The sequence below is a fragment of the Cupressus sempervirens genome, chromosome 6 (assembly GCF_028749045.1).
Source record: "Cupressus sempervirens isolate cs-2001-9-10 chromosome 6, ASM2874904v1, whole genome shotgun sequence".
In the NCBI taxonomy this organism is placed as follows: domain Eukaryota; kingdom Viridiplantae; phylum Streptophyta; class Pinopsida; order Cupressales; family Cupressaceae; genus Cupressus; species Cupressus sempervirens.
The window spans coordinates 202,622,054-202,642,914 of record NC_143123.1 but is presented as its reverse complement, the minus strand read 5'-3'; the positions used below and the strand labels follow the sequence as shown (position 1 = coordinate 202,642,914).

General features: G+C 39.3%; 1 protein-coding gene across 2 annotated transcripts in view; it reads left to right on the top strand.

The window, feature by feature from the left end:
• Nucleotides 1–20,861, top strand: part of MET18 (ARM repeat superfamily protein) — a 332,877-nt gene that overhangs the window by 186,038 nt on the left and 125,978 nt on the right. For both annotated transcript variants that reach the window (XM_089787438.1, XM_089787437.1), the window contains exons 13-14: nt 6,250–6,355; nt 6,630–7,546. In XM_089787438.1, the coding sequence (XP_089643564.1) occupies nt 6,250–6,355; nt 6,630–7,546 (1,023 nt within the window). The remainder of the gene's footprint in view (nt 1–6,249; nt 6,356–6,629; nt 7,547–20,861) is intronic.

Genomic DNA, 20,861 nt, shown 5'->3' with positions numbered 1-20,861 from the left:
TGCCCCTATACTTGAAGGGTAACCATCTCATAAGGTGTGTGTCTCAAGAGATGAGGAACCTCCACAAATCAACCTACAACTTGCTAACTTCAAAGCGATATCTTTGTCGTTGGTAGAAACTGTGTCAGCCGACTTGATTGTCGTCGGTGTTTTTGTATTCTGTAGCTGGCGTCATCGGTAAAGATTTTGTAGCCGACGGTTAAATAGTTTATAGCGGACAATGTTTGTGGCCGATGGACTCCTTCGGGAAGGTTCGGCGGATAGTATTTATACCCTGTCTAGGATCATTGTAAATCATCTTAGTTGACGAAGCATAATATAATGTTCTGGCATATGCGAATAATCTAAGGAGTTTTGCCATTTGTGTTCCATTGTCTGTATGCGTTCATTTATTTTACCCGTATGGTAAACATTTGGCATCGTTGCCTTATGCACCTGGAAGGTGGGAGGAATGAAGATTAATGCCAAATTAGTTTAACAAGGATCGAAATAAGGCCAAGGGAAAAGATGGAATCCGTACTGCGCAAGAACATTTAATTCTGGTACAGCAAGCTGAATGCCGAAGGAGATTCCAGAAAATTGTCGACGGAAACTGGAGCACAGAAGAATTGTTGGAGGAAACTCAGCAGCGGGTGGAATTGGTGGAAGAAGCACGGGAGGAGTTTTTGAATTTGTGTTCGTTGAGGGAAGAGAATCCAGACAGGAGAGCATCAACTTGCACGGATCGGAGTGCCGAGGGAGCACGAGCGTGGAGTGAACTCTTTGTCCGGGATACACTTCCGTGTGAGACAACCTCAGAAGATCCTTCTTCACCAAGGTTCGCAGTTGTTGAGACCGCGGGAGAACAGTCCACTGACGTGGGAGAGCAGACCGCCAGTGTGGGAGTGTAGACCGTCGCTGTGGGAGTGCAGTTCGTCGGTGTGGGAGAACAGTCTGCCGGTGTGGGAGTGCAGACCGCCGGTGTGGGAGAACAGTCCGCTGGTGGGGGATTGTAGACCGTTGGTGCGGGAGTGCAGACTGCCGATGTGGGAGAACAGTCTGCCGGTGTGGGATTGCAAACTGCCGGTGTGGGAGTGCAGACCGTCGGTGTGGGAGACTAGTCCGCCGGTGCGGGAGTGCAAATCGCCGGTGCGGGAGTGCAAAGCCACGGTGTGGGAGTGAACAACGCCAGTGTTGCAGGACCGAGCAACACCTGTTTACAAAAACCAATCATGATGGTGGGACCAAAAGAGAAACTGCCAAGTTCAATGGCAATGGTATAGCCGATCCCATTCGACATTGCAAAACATGTGAAACGATCTGGAAGGAAAATGGGATAACTGATGAAGACGACTGGATGAGGCAATTTTCGGCCACCTTGCGGGGTGTAACAATTGATTGGTTTACTAATACAGATCCACAAAAGCTAAACAGTTGGGATAACATTAAAAAGGAGTTTTTGGTAGAATTTAAACTGTTGCGGGATGAGAATGAAATTGTAGCAGAGATCTTCAATACTAAGTAGGGGAAGAATGAAACCGTTCACGTTTACGCCAGGAAATTAAAAGATTTGATAAATAAGATGGAAAGTAAGCCAACAGACGGACTTCAGAAAAGATGGTTCGTGGAAGGCCTAGCTCGAAGTTGTGAAAGAAAATGAAAATTGTGCTGTCGTCGTCATACACAAAAGCTTATAATAGAGCATTGGACCTCGAAAGTGAGCAGAAAACAAAGAAGAACAACACTAGCTCATCTGATTCTGATGACGACGAGACTGCCGGAGAAGATAGCAGCGACGATGAAGGCAGTAGCAAGAAGGTTCGTGCCCTATAGAAGGACATGATCCGCATGATGGAGTTTAAAAATATGCAGAAGGAGACAAAGAGCAGTGAGCTGTGGTGCACAGAGTGTAAAACCGACGGTCATACTAAAGGATCCTGTCCAAAGAACTAATTCTGCGACATTTGTCAGATCATGGGCCATTCGACAAAGGAATGCCCCTCTAACATGAAAACAAGAGGATCTCTGCAGGTGCTTCTTACACATGCAGCTTCCACGTCAAGAGGGAACGAAAATGCAAACATTGATGGTGCCACTCCTGGTGGGTACAGGAATTATAGCAGAGGGCAAAATAACAACAATGCAAATAATAACAATAATAATGGCAGCCGAAGTCGAATCCAGTATGATGCAAATGGACGGCTGATTGTTCAATGCCGAGCATGTAATTTGTGGGGTCATTTTGCGCGGGATTGTACAACGGCGAACACACAAATTATTATGTAGATGGTGCGGACCCGGCCATCATGAAGATGCCAAGTGCTCGAAGTCTGGAGTGAATCTGATCACTGTCCGGACGGATGAAGAAGAAGTTCTGGCAATTACGCGGAGGCAAGCAAAAGAGTACTCGACCAGGCAGAAGAAAAGAGGAAATTGGGCAAGCACGGGCAGAGATTGTAAAGGCATCGCAGGCAGAGACCTTGTAGCTGAAAGACATCACTGACACCTTGGCAAGGAACTCCGCGGAACAAAACATCGTATGACAGATCTTACAAATGGAGGTGCCTATCAAGATAAGTGACCTTTTCACAATGCCCCAGTTACGGACGACCATTCTAAATCATACACCGTTTTCGAAAGCAACGGAGGACATAGGAAGGGATAGTAGGGAAGTGATGACAACAGACCCAATGCTGCTGGGACTCACAACTGGCAGGCATCCGGCGGTTGTCGAGATGGGGATTTTGGGACATGTTCTGACAGACACAATTGTTGACGGAGGGTCCGGTGTGAATGTGTTACCAGAGGATACTTGGAAGAAGTTGGGAAAACTGACGTTGTGACCACCTACATTCCAGATGCTCACGGTAGACCAGCATAGGATCAAGCCGTTGGGAACCTTGAGGGCGCAACTGGTAACTATTGGAACGCAACTATTTTTATTGGACTTCGTGGTCATTCCATTGAAAAGAAAAAGATATGATGCTATTCTGGGACGGACTTGGTTGGTGCAAGCAAAAGTAAAACATGATTGGAAACAAAATACCCTATCAATGGAGCGCGGAGGCAAAAAATTCATAATTAACCTGCACACACAAATGGTAGGTGAGGAGGGAGTATCGTCAGATTTAGAAGGTGAAGGCGAAAGTGACGATGAAGGAAAGAGAATGGAACCGAACGAAGGAGTATTGACACTAGGAGGATCGAATGACGACGAACTAGACTCGGTGAATGGCCTTTACCACTAGCAAATAGAAAACTACGAATTGTTTCCAAGTTGTAATATGTTAAGGGTTGATGAAGGTGAGAAAACAGAGGAAAATAAATGTCTGAAGGAATACAGAGCAGCCGAAGAAGGAAAGGCGGTTACGCCTGAAGCTGAGGGAAAAAACATACAGTCCAAACTTAGAAAAAGGAATCCCACCATCCGGTACATAGTGAACGGACCGCACAAGAAGAAAAGAATGCATCGCACCATAAAATTGCTTGAAGAGTGCTGACAGCAAGGAAATAAGCTAGATGCGTGATGATTGCAAGCACAGTGGGCGACAGAGGTGACACCGAACAGACATAAGGCGTGGCATGCAAACTCAATAGGTTCAGCCGGGGCAGTTGGTACTCAAGTACGACAGTTGGAATGAAATCAAACAGGAAAGGTTTAAGGCAAGATGGGTTGGACCATATTAGATCCGGGAGGTCGGCGACAATCGAGTGATAAAGTTGGGGATGTTGGACGGGCAAGATGTACCTCACACAGTCAATGGATCCTACCGTGCCAGGAAGATGCCGTCGCCGTCACCGTCGCAGAATGATCAGATGATTCCCTCGTCGTTGTTGTTGCAGAACGGCAACGCCTCAAGGCAAAATTAAGGTGCTGCATTTTTTTTAATTGTTAGAAAAAATAAAAATAGAAAAGGAAAAAAAAAAAGAAAAAAAAAGAAAAAAAAAAAGAAAAAAGAAGAAGAAGAAGACACAAGAGAAAAAGTTTTGCGGACTGTGTTTCGCGGGCATCTGTCCGCAGACTGTGTCCCGCGGGTAAACTGTCTCGCGGACAGTTATCCGTGGGAGGTCTCCCGCGGAGCCTTTGAAATTTTTTCCTCGTGGAAGACTTTTGGAAGACCACTGGCATCCTTTCATCGCCAGACCCATTCCCGCAGAGTTTTTTCATATTGCGAAGGCTTATCCTTTGCCTCAAAACAAATCGCTGCAGCGACACTTGAACCCCACCAAGCCGACCCTCTTCCCGCACGAAAAACATCTGTCCTTCTTCGAGTGTGGTTTTGGCAGTGGCTTTTCAAGCCGGATTTCTTCTCCGCTTTTGTTCTTACTACGGACCCAGGCAGTATTTCAGCGTATTTCCTTGGCGTGTGCAGATTCCTGTGGACGACACCATTGAAGGAGATTATTTTGATCACTCTGGGAGCTGTGGTTCTCGTTTCCATAGGAGAAATTTCTTTGATTGTTTCAATTCGGTTTGATATTTCCGGTGGAAAAAGGCTTGTTTGTTGTGTATTGTTTCTCATTACCGGAGGAGATGTTTCAGCGAAAGATTGTTGGAGTTCGGTTTCTCATTGGCGGAGGAGAAATTGTTTGAGTTTTGTATCTCTTTTCTGGCGGAAAAGCGTGTAGAGGATGGGTGTGAGGGGTTTTACTAAAAAAAAAAATGTTGAGAGATTCGAGCAGTTTGGAATGGGTATTTGATGTTGTCACAGGGAAGGGGAAGTATCAGTGATTGCCAGAAAGAGTGTGGAATCGGCAGAAAATGATAGAAATGATGTATTCCATGTAGTTTTGTGTGGGTTTCGAAGTGTTAATTTGGCACTGCCCCAGGACCCCCAGTCGTTGTGGATATCAGTCGTGGGAGTTTGACCAGTGAGAAAACTTGGGGCTCTTGTAGGTATGGAGTGTTTGTGTACTAGAGGCACTGGTGGTAGGTGTTGGCCGAGAGGTTGTCTTGGTGGATGCATAGAGAGCTCGGGAGGAGCTGATCATCCAGTTGGAGGCAGTGCAGCGACACTTGGCTCAGGTTACCGAGGAGTTGAAAACAGAAAAAGCAGCACAGGTGGCTATCAAGGTCAACTTCATTAAGGAGGCAGTATTGGGTTAGCAGAGGCTACAGGCACGGGACGAAGGTGAAAGTGATGTGTCAGAAGCAGATTTATCTTGTTGTAATCAGTCCGTTAATATATTTTGTCTTAGATATTTTGTAATTGTCGTCTAGAGACGACTTTTTCTTTTGGGGGGGATGATGTCGGTAGAAACTGTGTCAGCCGACTTGATTGTCTTCGGTGTTCTTGTATTCTGTAGCCGGCGTCGTCGGTAAAGATTTTGTAGCCGACGGGTAACTAGTTTGTAGCAGACAATGTTTGTGGCCGACAGACTCCTTCGGGAAGGTTCAGCGGATAGTATTTATACCCCGTTTGGGATCATTGTAAATTATCTTATCTGACGAAGCATAATGTAATGTTCTGGCATATGCGAATAATCTAAGGAGTTTTGCTATTTGTGTTCCATTTTTTGTATGCGTTCATTTATTTTACCCGTACGGTAAACAATCTTGAGTATCATTATCCCATTGGTTTAGTTGATCCTTATCATGATGTGAATGCCAACACTATAATGTCAACGCTTCTTTGATGACTAATTCTGGGAGGCCATTTTGATTGTCCCCATATATGCTTCCTCTATGATTGTCTTTGCAAATGTTGTCTCATCGACCTACACAATGGTGATCAACAGAATTCATGAAGATGCCTTGAATGGAGTAATCTTCATGAAGGTGCTAATGATATTGTTGTTCCTCGTAGCTTTCACATTTAATATTGATCGTCTTATCCAATGGAGGCGCTCTCCATACTTGGTGTGATCATCATGTTTCTCACCGTTCTTTTGGGAAAAATAATCATTTTGGACTAATCCTTATTCCTCTTAATGTAACTAGGACAACCGTCTTATTCATAAGTCTATGATTTTCCGAATATCTTAGTCTTCAACTAACAACTTGCTATGCACATCTACATCTAACTTCCTACTAAGTAGATGTAGATGCTCAAGAACAGCCACTCCTTGACCACAAAAGTACTTTATTGTTTTTATTCTATTATTATAAGGATGGGAATATCATATACTAGCATTTAAATTTGATGTTTATACCATTTTTAATAATAAAACATGCCATTGCAAATTTAAAACTGTTTTCATGCAGCAGGAAAATATGTGAAGTCAGTATATTTTGGTCCTGATGAATGCTAATATTTGTAATGAAATTAGGTGCAAAAAGATGGGTGTCACTGAGGATTATATAATGCAGTTAGCTCTTGATATCCTGAATTCTATAGAAGAAATATCAGCACAGAACATTCTGCCACCTTTGCAGGTAAGGTTTTTAGCAACCTGAATATTATATCATTGTTTCTTTCTTTTAGACAAATTTGTTTGAAAGTTGAAAGGGACAAATTAAACTGGATATGTGTAATCAACTGTATATTTTGGATTAAATATTTCAGGGACCTCCTTATGTTTTGATATGGCAGATTATCATCTTGCCTTAAGCTAGTACTAATGTATTTAGTTTTATCATTTTGATAATGGGAATGCAGCTAATGTATAAGTGTTTTCTACTGACAAACATGACTGTAATTTGTATGAAGCTTCTAGTGGCAACCATGGAAGTTATACGAGTATCGGTTCAGTACTGTGGAGAGGACATGCAGAAGGGGATTTTATTGAAGTCTCTTGGCGTAGTCTCTCAAAGACGTCAAAGCGTGGCCGCTGTGTCAACAGTTGCGCCTTTAAAAGATTGGGATGGCATGCAAGATGCCTTTATTTTAATTGATGAACCTGACCAAGAAGAATGGAAAATTGCTCTTTTTGCATCAGTAGTTGTTGCACTTGACCCAAAAGTTGTCCTCCATAATCATAAGAAAACACTGAAAATGTTCATGAATGCTGTACTTAGAAAGGGAAATAGTATGGTCAATGATGTAGCAGCTCAGGCTCTAGGTTCTATGATCAACAAATTTCCAGTTGTAGCTAATGGCAGCAGCCCAGATCTTTTTACTCTGGATGAGGCTATTTACTATGTTCTAGATGAGGGGTTGCTGAGGATTGTGCAAAACAGCACATTGGATAGTGAATCGGTTTCTGCTCAAAATATAACACAGAATCAGAATTTTACAGATATTGATACTGATGATAATATTGGATTGCAGATCCAAGCAGTTGTAGCACTGGGATGGATAGGAAAAGGCTTAGCGATGCGAGGACACAACCGGATTTCAGATGTTGCAATGCTACTTTTGAATGTCTTGCGAACAAATAGTAGGATTTGTATACCATTTCCACAAAATGACACTAATAAATCAGAGTTTTGCAAGAGCACGGGTAAACAAATTAAATTGGCAGAAGCAGCAGCCGATGGGTTAGGCATCATCATGAAAGATTCCAGAAATTCTCTCAATAAAGAATGTCATGCAATCATGCGGCCTCTTTATAAGCAGCGCTTTTTCACAAGCATGATTCCAGTGTTGGTGTTGGCTATAAAAGATGCTGTCAGTTCTCCTTCAAGGTGCATCCATGAAACAATTGTCTAAAGCTTGGTTTTTTATTTTCAAGATTTTATTGACTGAAGTTACATATTAATATATTGTATATATGTATTTGGAATTCTTCGGGTCAAGTAACATTTTGACTAAACATAGGTGCTGGGGTGGAAAAAAGAAGTATACCTATGTATCACTGTGCCATGTCATCTGACCTAATTATATAAACATTAGACACAACATTTATGACATGATCCCAATGTTAGTTGCTGATATTGCAGTGCTTTCTCTCAAGTATACTTGTGCACATTAGAAAATTACAGGCACCTGGGAAGAGATCATTCAATTTGAAATTTAAACTAGAGGATTAGAATTATAACACACTAGGTTAGTACTTGTAGCTAGCTCCCCATGATGAACATTATTAATTAACAAGAATTGTCTCAGTTGTAAGCTTATTTGCACTGTAGCTTCTTTATTTAAAATATGCTTCCCACAGACTTTGATCCATTTTTCTTATGTGTTATTTATACTTGTAGCCTATTTGATAACAAGTCTTATTTGATATCTGCACACATTAGCTCATTCACTTTATATGATTTATTTCTGACTTTTTGGCAATACACTTTTACTCAATAGTCTCTATGGTTTTGTATTGACATGTATATTCTATATTTGGAATTAGGCCATCATTTTGATTTTCTATGAAGAAGCTTTTGGGCCATTGCTTGTCTACCTGTAGAATTGGTAGATCTCATTAATTGTTTTCCAATAGAATTTGATTTTGGAGGTGGTGTTTGATTTTTTGTTCTATTAACATTAGGCGTATTTGAACTGCAGGTCCTATTTTGATAGTTGCAACTGTAGAGGCTTTTGTCGGAAGTCATTTATAATTTCTTGTCCCTCAGAATCTGTATTCCATTTCTACCACTTCTCTCCTGCGTCTTCCACTCTTAGGGAGGTTTGAAAATGAATTTTAAGTCAGAAGTGTTTCATAATCAGCTTTAGGGCAACTTGTTAGACGCTGTTCCATATGTGCTCATTTCTCCCATTCTATACCTATTTAATGCCCGTCATTTGCACATTACTTTTTTAATATTTTGCACTGCCTATATATTTTTAGTTTACCTAGTATAATAGGTGACCAGATCATTCATTTACTTGTCTTTTGTCAGCTCAATATTCCTATTAACATAGCTAGTCTTCTCACTATATTACTGAGATTTTCTGGCACTAATTGGTTTTCCCATTGTGTAAAGAAACATACCCATTGCTCCTTTAGGTAGTTAGTTTTCCATTTATTAGCCTTCAGCTAAAAAGATGCCATTTGCAATAGCTAGTTTACTATAGCCTCAGTTAATTAGCTGGGTAGCTTCCATTCTTCTCTCGAGCCATCGCCATTCATATTGCTAATTGCTCAAAGATGCTTTTGGCTGGAAGATAATGATTTAGCTATTATGGAAAACCTTACATCCGAAGGACTATGCAAGAATGCAAGATCGAACTAGGAGAGAGATAATTCTTACATATTGATAAACAATGGTAACTTAATAAAACAACTTAAACATCCATTGAACTAGGTGAGAAATAATTCTTATTTGATAAAGTAAAACAATGTCATAAAGTTACTTTATTACCATGCCTGTCAATGAGATTAGTATGACTGTTATAGTTTCATGAGTTGCAATGTTATTTGGGGACATGTTTTTGACATAATTTAACGCCCTAAAAACTTGTATACATTCAGAAACCCATCCATTGGCTGTCCCATAAAATTAATTTAGATAATGTTTGACTTTTGATTATTTGTTTACTTTTATGTTAGAGATTACATGTACATCATGAAGTGTGGAAAAATATAATAGCGAGATTCACATGCACCCATGTCAATTCTTATTTAGTTTTGTGCACACTTTGAGAGAACCAATTAAATGACTCCCATTCTCGTGTGAACTCTCAATGTAAATTATTCATCAAAAATCTTATATATTAAGGTTCTACAATATATATAAGAATGCTTTATCCATGTTTTCATATGAATATTTAAAATTTCCCTAATGATTTATAAAGTCATCTCCATTGTTGTCCCTTGCCATCCCATCGTTGCAGAAAAGGAAATCAGTCTTGGAAGTTGTTTCCCCGTTCCACCCATCCCTTCATCACAGAAAGCCAGGTAACTTAGGTTCTACCATTATGTTACAAACACGAACATCCTCCAATTTGTGGTTAATCTAAAAAATATTATTATAAATCGATATATACAATAGTGTTGGTAGGCTCCATTTATAAGAGATACAAGGCGATGTTTGTAAACAAAACACTTGTGAACAGAATGCAGAAAAGGAAAATTCCTACACCAACCAAGTGACAATTATAGAGACATTACAAAGTTATTTTAATACCCTCAGTAGTCATCATGCTACGTACCCTACAAAAGACATAATTTGCAGGTCTTCTGGTTATAAACTTATAAATGAATCCAAAGCTGCCCCTCTACTTAAGAATGCTCCGCCACATGTGCTTGCTATTGAGGCTGCTTTAAATTGTATAAAAATTCTCGATGAGAGCAAGATAAACCGCACTTCTCGATATGAGCAAGATAAACCGCAATCCTTCCAACTTGATGTTGGGAAACAAAGCTATCCCTCCAAAATCAGGTTTTCAAAAAGCACGAATTTTTGTTGATGAAAAATTAGCAAAAAGTTGAAGTGATGGTTTTTTGGAAAAATTGCCAAACCACAATATTTTTTAAAAAACCATGAAGTTTTTTTAGCAGATGAGCACTATGAGCTAAAAATTCAGTACTGGAAACCATGATTTTTATGGAAAAAATTGTCAATTCCTCTAATGATATTTACATATAAACTAAAAAAACCTTGAGAATAGTAGCATCACATTTTTTTCTGGAAAAAAAATGTAAAATCCAGACAATTTTTATGGGAGAAAATTGAAAAACACTAGACATGTTTTTTGAGGCAAAAAATAAATAAACCTAGGAACAATTTATTTTGGAGGAAATTGTAAAAAAATCCTGACATAATTTTTAAGGAATTTTTTCAAAAACCCAAACATATTTTTAATAAAAATAAACCCAATCAAAAAAATAATGATTCTTTGGTAAAGGACCCCTGCTGGTTCTAATTCCAATTCTAGTGGTTTTACATTTTGTCGAGCACTTATCATACTATCTCTGATACCAGTGTAAGAACCCTTGATGGTTCTAACATTAATTAAAATCATTTTTCTTTACTATTTTGTTGTTTGACATTTTGTCAGTGTCTTTGCAAGCAAGCTTTGATGCCACTTAATCAACCGTGCTGTTTCACTCCCAAATTATGCTGAAGAATGAATCAATAAAAGATTTTAATAACCTCCATGAGGCCAAAGCAGCCTATGGGACCACCCAAAAAAGAACAAACCCTTGGGAAAGGGGCAAAACATGAGGCCTTTTGAAATTGCTTCTTTAATACTGCTTTTTGACAATGAATGTTGACCACTAAGTTTGCTAACCTGTCCAGCTGTGTTTTCTCAAAAAGATTACCTAAGCTGTCTGTTTCTAGAATATCTGCATAGCTGAAGCAGATGCCATTGTATGCTGGGCATTCCATGATGAAATGTCGCTCCGTCTCCACCACTCCTATATTACGAAATAAACATATTCTCTATTCCCACTCCTCTTTTGGTATCATCCATCTACCAGTTTCACACATCAGTTGTTGTGAACTCTTTCTAAGATGCGCTATAATCATTTTGGCTTTCCAGCGGATATTTGCTCTTATATATGCTTTCTCCGTATGGTCTCCCTTTGAATTAAATTCTTTGATATAATAGTCTCGTTTGGGTTCATTTTGTTTTGAGCATATGAGACTTGTATTTTTCTCTAACAAATTTTTTTATTTCATCAATGTTATCTGAGCATTCATGCATACTAACACTCCATCTTTCCATCCATTTGACATTTTGCTTCATCCACGTGTTCTTTCTTCTGTCAAGTCTTTCCTCTATGATCAATTCAGGCTAATGATGTTTTTCCATACTTTGAGTTTTCTTTAAATAGCATAACAATCGGACCATAGCTGAAGCCTCTAGAGGGAGCATACCTGTTTACGCCAATAAGATCTCATAGGGAACTGCTGTTTTAATTTTGTGACTGGTGGTGATTAGGTGCTTTACGATTCTCTCTACCTTTCTCGATTTCTGATCTGACATGCTGCTGCCCCAAATCTCACATCCATAAAGGGTCACCGGGGTGACCAACAAACGAAAGAGCATCTTTTTAGTTTTGTAGTCCCATAATTCTGCATTCTTGCAGCTATTTTGTAAAGAATATAATGCTTTCCAGCCTTTGCTAATTCTTTTTGCTCTACATGTTTCGCAACTAAGCTTGTTGTGAAAATCGATTCCAAGATACTTGTACTCTTGAACAATCTTTAAAGGACTACCATCGAAAAGGAAGGTGTTTTGCTACTTCTTGTTTCTTTTGAAAGGAAGAATCATTACTTTTGTTTTGGTAGTGTTCACTTGCATCCTGACCATATGACAGAAAGCATCGAGCGGCTTCTAGTCTCTCAGTCCATCAATGGTTTTAGCGATCAAAATGAGATCATCTGCGTATAGGAGCAGCTTTATCACATAGTAAGCTAGTTGAACCCCATTGCCATTATTCTTGTCTAGACATTCTTCTAACTTATCCATATATAGCCCAAACAAAGTAGGTGAGAGGGGGCATCCTTGTTTAACTCCTATATGGCTGCCAAAGCTCTCAGACACCCCCTCCATAGTTCTGAATTTCACCATGACCTGCTCATAATGTCTATGTGTTGCACCTCTAAGTTCAATAGGAATTTTCAACTCTTCCATTCTAAGCCAGACTTTGTCTCATGGCACTATGTCAAAAGCTTTTTTAAAGTCAACAAAGCAGAAAAAAGCCCCGCACCTAGTGTGTTCCATGTTTTTCCAACCAAGAGTCTGAGTGTAGTACCATGATCAACCGTGGAGTGCTTTGGTCTGAAATTCACTTTCCCCTTAGCTCTTTTACCTTATGATTCTGTCCATTTACTGATTTTGTGTTCAACCATGCTACCAAAGAGCTTCCCCAAGAGGGGGTTAATCATGATGGTCCGATAGTTTGATGGGTTATTTATGTCTCCTCTTTAATGGTTCTTTTACTTAACAAGTTTTTATTTTTTATTGTGTTTTGAGATATGATACTCTTTTGATTTCCAGTATAAATAAATACTCATAAAAAATAACACAAATTGAAACTGCTAACAGTGCCAGGATGAATTATCCAATATATATTTCAGCTAAGTCTCAGAAAACTCCAGGCCAAACTTGTTTGCAGCAGCCCTATGCAAAATGCTGCTTAGTAGAGGCAAATCGCAGCTTTGTATGTGTAGACACGGCTCCTAGAAACCCACACTGTCTTCCCTGAATCTGGCCACCTAAGATAGATAAATAATTGCAGACCATAAACGCCCATTTGCATCTACCAATCATCCTCATAGCAACAGTATGTAACAGAATTTGAAGGCTGAATGTGTGGGGTTTGAATCAATAACCCCTCTAATAGAATTTGCATCAATTAAACACCAAAAACTTCAGCACCAATATACCAAACCAAAATTTAGAAATGATCTTCAGAATTTCAGATACAATTCACCATGTATTTCAATGGCTCAAAATGTAAAAGCAGATGGAGTAATCAGTCCTCACAAAAATCTAATATAGAAACCCTCAGCAATTCACAAAATGAGATAGAATCAAATGGCAAATGAATGATCAATTTTGATAAGGAAGTCTTTTTATAACATTAAATGAAGTGTGGCTTCATGTACACACCAAATGCCCAAGATTTTATGAATATACTTTTCACGTAAATCTCCTTTGCTTTATACTTAGGCGCATATTTGAATAATATAATTTATTAACTCCCTTTGGCTCCGAAAATGACCTTTTCATCAATATCATGATATTTTAAGAAGAAGGTCATTGTTTCCTATGCTCAAGAATTAAAACATTCCAACCGGGTTCCAACAAGCTATGACACTAAGGTGGCCAATATGTGATGTTCCTGTTATAAAATAAATTATTAATCAAACTCTTGTTAATGGGCCGATTGATTTAATATATCTCAGACCCATTTTTTTTTTGTTTCCTTAGTTGTGTGTAGTCGTCGACTATCTTTGTACACCCTCAGAAAGTTTTCCTGACAGGTATTTGAGCACGGCTTGTAGGTAGACGTAGGTATGCAATTTGGATTATTTTCTTTCTACTGCAAATTCCTGTTGGAGTTCTCTGTTGTTCGCCGTTTTGGAAGTGAAAGACCTTCCATATTTGGTTTGTCCAGTTTCGGTGGGATTCAACCCTCACCCTATTCCATCGCCTGTAACACTTTGCTCGGATCTGGCAAATTGGAGCACCATCCAGTGGCAAATCTTGTTTGAAGATTATATATGTATTGGGTAATTCAATCTCTTTGTTTATCTACATTTAAACTCTTTGCTGTTACACCATCTGTCCACCCTTCTCCATTTGCCTTCAACTTAGTGCATCACCCATACGGCCCCTCTCTTCAGGGATTCCTTTCCAAACATACCGTACGGCCTTAGACTTTCACTCCACATACGGTCATCATTAGTATACTGTACGACCTTTTGAACACCGTACGACCTAGTTAGCCCTGCCTATTGTACGACCTTATTCCTCTTGCATGGTTACTGACTCCACCACCTCCGTACACCATCCCTCAACTTCACCGTACAGCACACCATATGACATCCCTCCTTATAACTCTACAACCATCACATGCCCATCCTACCGTACGACTTGCTTCCTTGAGCCGTACAACCACTTCTCCTCCCTCACCATACAGACATAGGGACTAACAGGAATGGTGTTTTAATAGTACATTTCACACAGGGAAAATACTTCCGTGAACACCTCAGAAACGAGACATTACACAATATACAATACCAACAAAAATAACAACCTTAGCATATTTATTTAAATAATAATTATAATTCAGCCATCTAGCAAAAATGACTGAAAAAACATTAGATTCGAAATCTGACAACATATGAGTAATCCTGATTTCTAATTAAGAAAGACAATGAATAAACTTGACGGGGTGACTTACTAAAAACATATGCTCCCTCCAAGATTCTTGGAACCCAAACCACAAGCCTGAAATGAAAAATGTGAGCATTACTCAAGTCCTCTAACTGTTGTGACCTCATCAGAACCAACTGTTGACTTACTATAAATAGTAACTCCCTCAACATACAACCAAAAGTTACCATAAGCCACTGGAGAGCCTAATAACTCTACAAGAAGGTCCTCTAAACACTATTATCAGCCTACAAGGACCCAATGATAGAATGAATCCATCAAATTTGCCTCGACTCAAAAATGGAGACATTACATATTTGGGAAAAAATTTAACAAAACCCAGATGTCCTTGCCAAAATCCTTGGATTTTAATGGAAAATTATAAAACATTAAGTGATAGGTGATCATGGAAAATGTAGAGGTGGTCCAAAGAAAACAGTTGTTTGCAGAAAATTGAGACATAAGGAAACCCTTGGCTTGGAGTTATAAGAAAAACAAAAAGTTTGTAGAGAAAATAAAGAGCAAAAGCTTTTAAAAAAAACATGCAGAGAAATGTGGTCTATGAGGAAGATTTGATACAAGTCTGAAGAGAACGATGAGCTAAACAAAGATTTCTCTTAGATGCAGTCATAGAGATTGAAAATGGGGTTGTGTGCAGGTTGATGACGTAGAATGGAGGTTGTACACGAGTCGATGATGCAGAATGGAGGCCACACATAAGTTAAGGTTGCAAAATGTAGGTCACACGGACTTCATGAGGGACACAAAACTTAGAATGTGTTGTTGAACAAAATGGCGCTTAAAAAATGGCTTAACCTTTCGCTAAGGAAAAAGTCGCAAAAATTTTGTGCAATTCGATAACAATTCTACATGGAAATTTTTATTAAGAAAACCCACAACCTTGCAAAATCTCTTTCAAATTCCTTTGGACTCCCACAAACCTTAAGCAAATAGAAAATGGGTTGAAAAGCCCTTGCACAATTTTCATTATAAAAACACCCAGGAATTTGTTATAAATATTTCACCAAAAAAATCCAAGAATATATTTCATAAAAGAAATTGATTGGAATTTTCTGGAAAAGGTTCCAGGGAGGAAGCCATAATTTTCTTTTATTAAAATTTTTCCAAAACTCAAAACCCTATTGATGCTCTGATGCCATGCTATTACAAATCAATAGTTGCAATAAAGACGAAAGGCTCTATCTATAATAGATTGCAAGACAATGTCTCTAAAAAAAACACTTTTTATTAGAATGCAAAACAAGAAACATCCCAAACCAAGGAAGATTACCATTAGAGAAATATTACAATATTATTTTAATAGAAAATAGTCAATCTTTAGTTTCGACGAATTTTTCGTAGGCCTAGAGTATTGTTGAGATTGATTGTAGTCTAATGTTGGTTTGGACAATATTGCAGCTCAACTCATAGTGCACATCAACTTATTTTGCTCTGTCATGAAATAGGAGATTCTTTTTCCACATTGGGAATTCCTTGGCTATTCTAGAAAGGCTAAGCTACCAGATTCTCTCCATCAACCCTCAAAGTCTGGTTCAATTCTGTCCAAAGTCCAGTCCTTGTCAAATTCTCATCGAATTCTCCTAGAGAGCCACAGATTCGCTGCAAATTCTGTTAGAGGAATTTGGGCAGAACTCACAGCGAATTTTGAAGAATTTCTGCCCAGCAGCCGAACCCGAGCTGAATTTGGTGTCAAAAAAAATTGATTTTACTTTTTTAAAGTGTTTTTCTCTCTAAGTTGTTTCACTTGATCCTCCCAACCCTAAAAGTGACCACTAAAAAGGCCAAAAAATATGGTTTATATGTCATTTATGCAGTTGTGGGTGAAAATGAAAACTTGCTTATAGAGAAAATCCAAATTGACAATTGGTGAAGTTCAAATTGACAATTATAGAGGAATTTCTTTAAAAAACAATGATATATTCTTTGAATCCAGGGCTTCAAATCTGAATCTCAACTTTTGCTCTAGCTTGGTTAGAAATCCTCTAACCAATATAATTTTTTTTTAGATAATTGCACTTAGCTTTTGATGATTCCTTTCATTCTCAAACTGTCCCTTGATATAGAAATATGTCCCATGCATGTGACCAAGCAGGTGTATGATGTTGTATGGCTAAATGACGCAATTAGTATCCTATTATATTGAAACATAGATATGGTGGTGTATTTTCCTATGTTGCTTTACTATTAGCAGAGTGGTTTATGGACTTATTTGTTCTTGCATACACACACACACACACATATATTTTTAAAGATATGTATTGGTATGGATGAATCCAAAGCGAATCCGAATCCAACCCAAAAAATATTTGGACGAATTTCAAACCAGAATGTCGAACCCACATCCATACCAAAATCTGAACCGACAACTTAGTAGAAAGGTATTGTAGGTTGTCTCTTAAACTTGTAAGTCTGTCATCATTTGTGTGAGCCAAACTACTTAATGCTATTTAAGTGGTATATGACCCCAATATGGGTAGAATCAATTCAAATGACATATACCATGCTGCACAACCTCCCATATATCTCTACTAAGTGGTTAATGCTGATGAGTAGTACCATACGGACTCTATTAAAATGTGGTTTCTAATTTTGTGCGGTATCAAACAAATTTCTTATTTTTCTTTGCCAACTATTGAACTAAGTTGTGTAGTATTGTAAATTATTGTAGGATAACATGATTACATACATGGTATTATTATGCCATTTCTAGTACTGATAGTATGTGTCATCATTCTCTCAATCAGAGTAACGTGAATTGCCGCGATTTAGGCGATTCATGCGATTTCGCGATCTGACTTAAGGCGTGCGATTCATGGTGAGTCGGTGAATCGGCTTGCTGATTTTTGTGCCAGAAATTGCCTGAATTGGCGAATTGGAAAAATCAGCAAGTTGGTAAAAAATCGCAAAAAATCACCAATTTTAAAATATTTGGATTTCAAGTCTTTTTTCACCTTGCTGATTTGTAGGCAATTTATAGGCAATTCATAGGTGATTCACGATTCTGGTAGGCCTTGCCAATTCCGATCCGATTCTGATTTTTGGTTCTTTGCTCTCAATGCCTATAATATTGTCTCGTCCTCGAGACAACCTTTTGAAATCGCTTGCCTTTCTTCATTGTGACTTTTGCTAATTTCTCCCCTTTCTACTCTCATTTGTCAATCCTTCCTATAGTTGGTGTTCTTTATTTGCAGTACTCTCTTTTATCTCTATTTTAGCTACAAACATCTTTGTGGTATTTTTCTCTTTTGCTTTCATAAGCTTGCTCATACTTTGTATCCCACTCTTTATGTGCTACCCTCTTCTTAATTACAATATGTTTTTCTCATCTATGTACCAAGTTTTGACACCCTTCTAGATACCCTCCTAATATGTCGGATTTTGTTCAATTACTCCTTAAATCCAATTTCCAGGCTTTTACTACATCTTAAGTGTTGGCTGATATTTCAATGTGATGCTCAATTATTTCTTCCTTTGGGGTGGGTTCACCATCCTATTCATTTCTTGGGTCTCTACTAATCGCATAGATTCTTTTGACTATTTCTTTGTCCTTATCATTTGTAGTGTGGACTTCTTTTCTATATACTGCCTTCATTCCCACATTTTTCTAGCAATTGTAGTGTTAGCTCCTTTTTTGGGGCTTCTTATATGCTTCTATTATCCACAAACATTTCCCAATTTAAGAGAATGACAAATGGGTTATGGGTTCCCTTATGCATTTCATTGACTTAAAATCAAACTTTTGTTTTAATCTTTATAAAATATGCTTCTAGGAGACGTTTGGGAGCCCCATTTGCCATTGTAATGTCATAATGTGTTTAATGTAGTTTCAGCTCACCTATTGCCTTCAAATCTAATATTAGTCATGATAGCCAAATCTAGTAATGCATTTTTATTGATTGATACTTTAATATTATTGCTAACTTGAGATTTTTCACTTCTCTCTAGATCAATTTATTCAAACGCTTGAATTTTTTTCTAAATTATTCTAATTTATCTTCTTCTACCAAGTGTTCACCGTACAGGTAAAGAAATCAACGCATACAGACAATGGAACAAAATGGCAGAATTATATTCACATATCCCAGAACATACATTATGCTTGATAAGATTCGCAATAGTAGATGATTGATAATTTACAATGATCCCAGACGGGATATAAATACTATCCGCCGAACCTTCCCAGAGGAGTTCGTCGGCCACAAACATTATGTCCGCTACAAACTATTTACCCGTTGGCTACAAAATACAAAACACCGATGAAAATCATTCCGTCGGCTACAGAATACAAAACATCGACGACAATCATTCCGTTGGCTACAGAAACACCGACAAAACCATCCAATCGGCTGACACCATCCCCCCCAAAAAGAAAAAATCGTCTCTGGACAACAATTACAAAATATTTGTCTGCTCCTGTCACATCACTTTCAGCTTCATCCCGTTGCATCTGTAGCCTCTGCTAACACAATACTGTCTTCTCAAGCTGACCTTGATAGCCACCCACGCTACTTTCTCTGTTTCCAACTCCTGGGTACCCCAAGCCAAGTGTCGCTGCACTGCCTCCAGCTAGACGATCAGCTCCTCCCGAGCTCTGTACGCATCCACCAAGAGAGCCTCACGGCCAACACCTACTCCCAGTGCCTCTGGTACACAGAAAGTCCATGCCTGCAGCAACTTCAACTCTTCTCAACTGGTTAGACTCCCACGACTGATATCCACAATGACTGGGGGTCTAGGGGGCAACGCCCCCGACGGGGTCAAGGGGCAGCGCCCCCGCAGGGTCCCGGGGCAGTGCCCCGGGTGCGCTCCCTGTCGTAGTACAGGGCGGGGTCGAGGGGCAGCGCCCCTCGCCGCCAAGACCAAATTAGCACTTCGCAACCCACACAGAAATGCACAGAACACACCATTTCTGTCATTATCTGCTGATTCTGCACTCTTTCTGGCAACCACGGATGATCATAAACTTGCGCACTTTGTTTGAATATACGCTGCGAAGTTGTGACGTGAACCGCATATGCTGCACCAAAAACTCTGCCTGCACCTCTTCATCCGCGGGTAGGACAGACAGCCATGGAAGCAACTCGCGGGAAGCAAGCAGCAGACTCTGCGAAAGACGAGCACCACGTGCGGAATGAAACAAGCCCGCGGAAGAGAATTAGAACCACGCGGAGAAGAGAGAGTCCGCGGGAGAGAGAAAAAAGAAGATCCGCGGAAAAGACACGCAGGAGTCTGCGGGACAATGCCCGTGGGATAGGTGTCCGTGGGACATCCTGCCCGCGGAGCATAGTTTGTAGGGACAATGCCTGTGGGACAGGTGTCCGCGGGACATCCTGCCTGCGAAGCACAGTCCGTTGAGACAATGCCCGCGGAACAGGTGTCCGCGGAACATCCTGCCCACAGAGCACAGTCCGCGGGGAGAGCCCGCGGTGTCATGTCCCCATTTTGGAGGCAATTTGATTGAATTAATTTAATTAATTAGGTTGTCCAAAATAATGAATATTTTATGAGGATGACTAATTAATTATTTTAATTAAATAAATAAGTGGTATTAAGTTAATTATTTATAAAGTTATCAAATAAATAAATATTAAAAGGTCATTTTTAGCAGGTCCGCAGGCTGAAAAAGCAGTCCGAAAAAAAGCAGGCCGAAAAAGCAGACCCGAAAAAAGGAAAAAGTAGGCTGAAAAAATAGACCCGAAAAAAGCAGGCGCAAAAAGCATTCCGAAAAAGCAGTCTAAAAAAAGCAATCCGAAAAAGCAAATTCGAAAAAGTAAAGAAAATTATTACAACCATCTACAATGAGGGGCGGCAACTAGAGAGGCACAACTTGGGCACTTGAGGACGTTATTTTCTGTTCAGTGGTATTGCAATACATTGATTCTCTAAGGCGACTTCATATGCCAGGTTCGATGTGTATTTTCATAGTTGCCTTTCACTATAGAGTGCTGTTGTAACTGTCATTTCGTATCAGACCTATCATTCATTAATAGATATATCATTCATTTTTACATTTCTCACAATGGTATCAGCAATCCATGGCTTTAGTTGTATTTAATCATGCATGTGATTAGCGTACTGCTGTAGGGGAGTACTGAAGTTAGATATTTAGTAGTGCATTAGTTTTCATTGGCAGCTGTAGGTGCATATTACTTTATCAGCAATCATCATATTTCGATATCTTTGTAAATGCCAAGAGTCTTGGCTAACTTA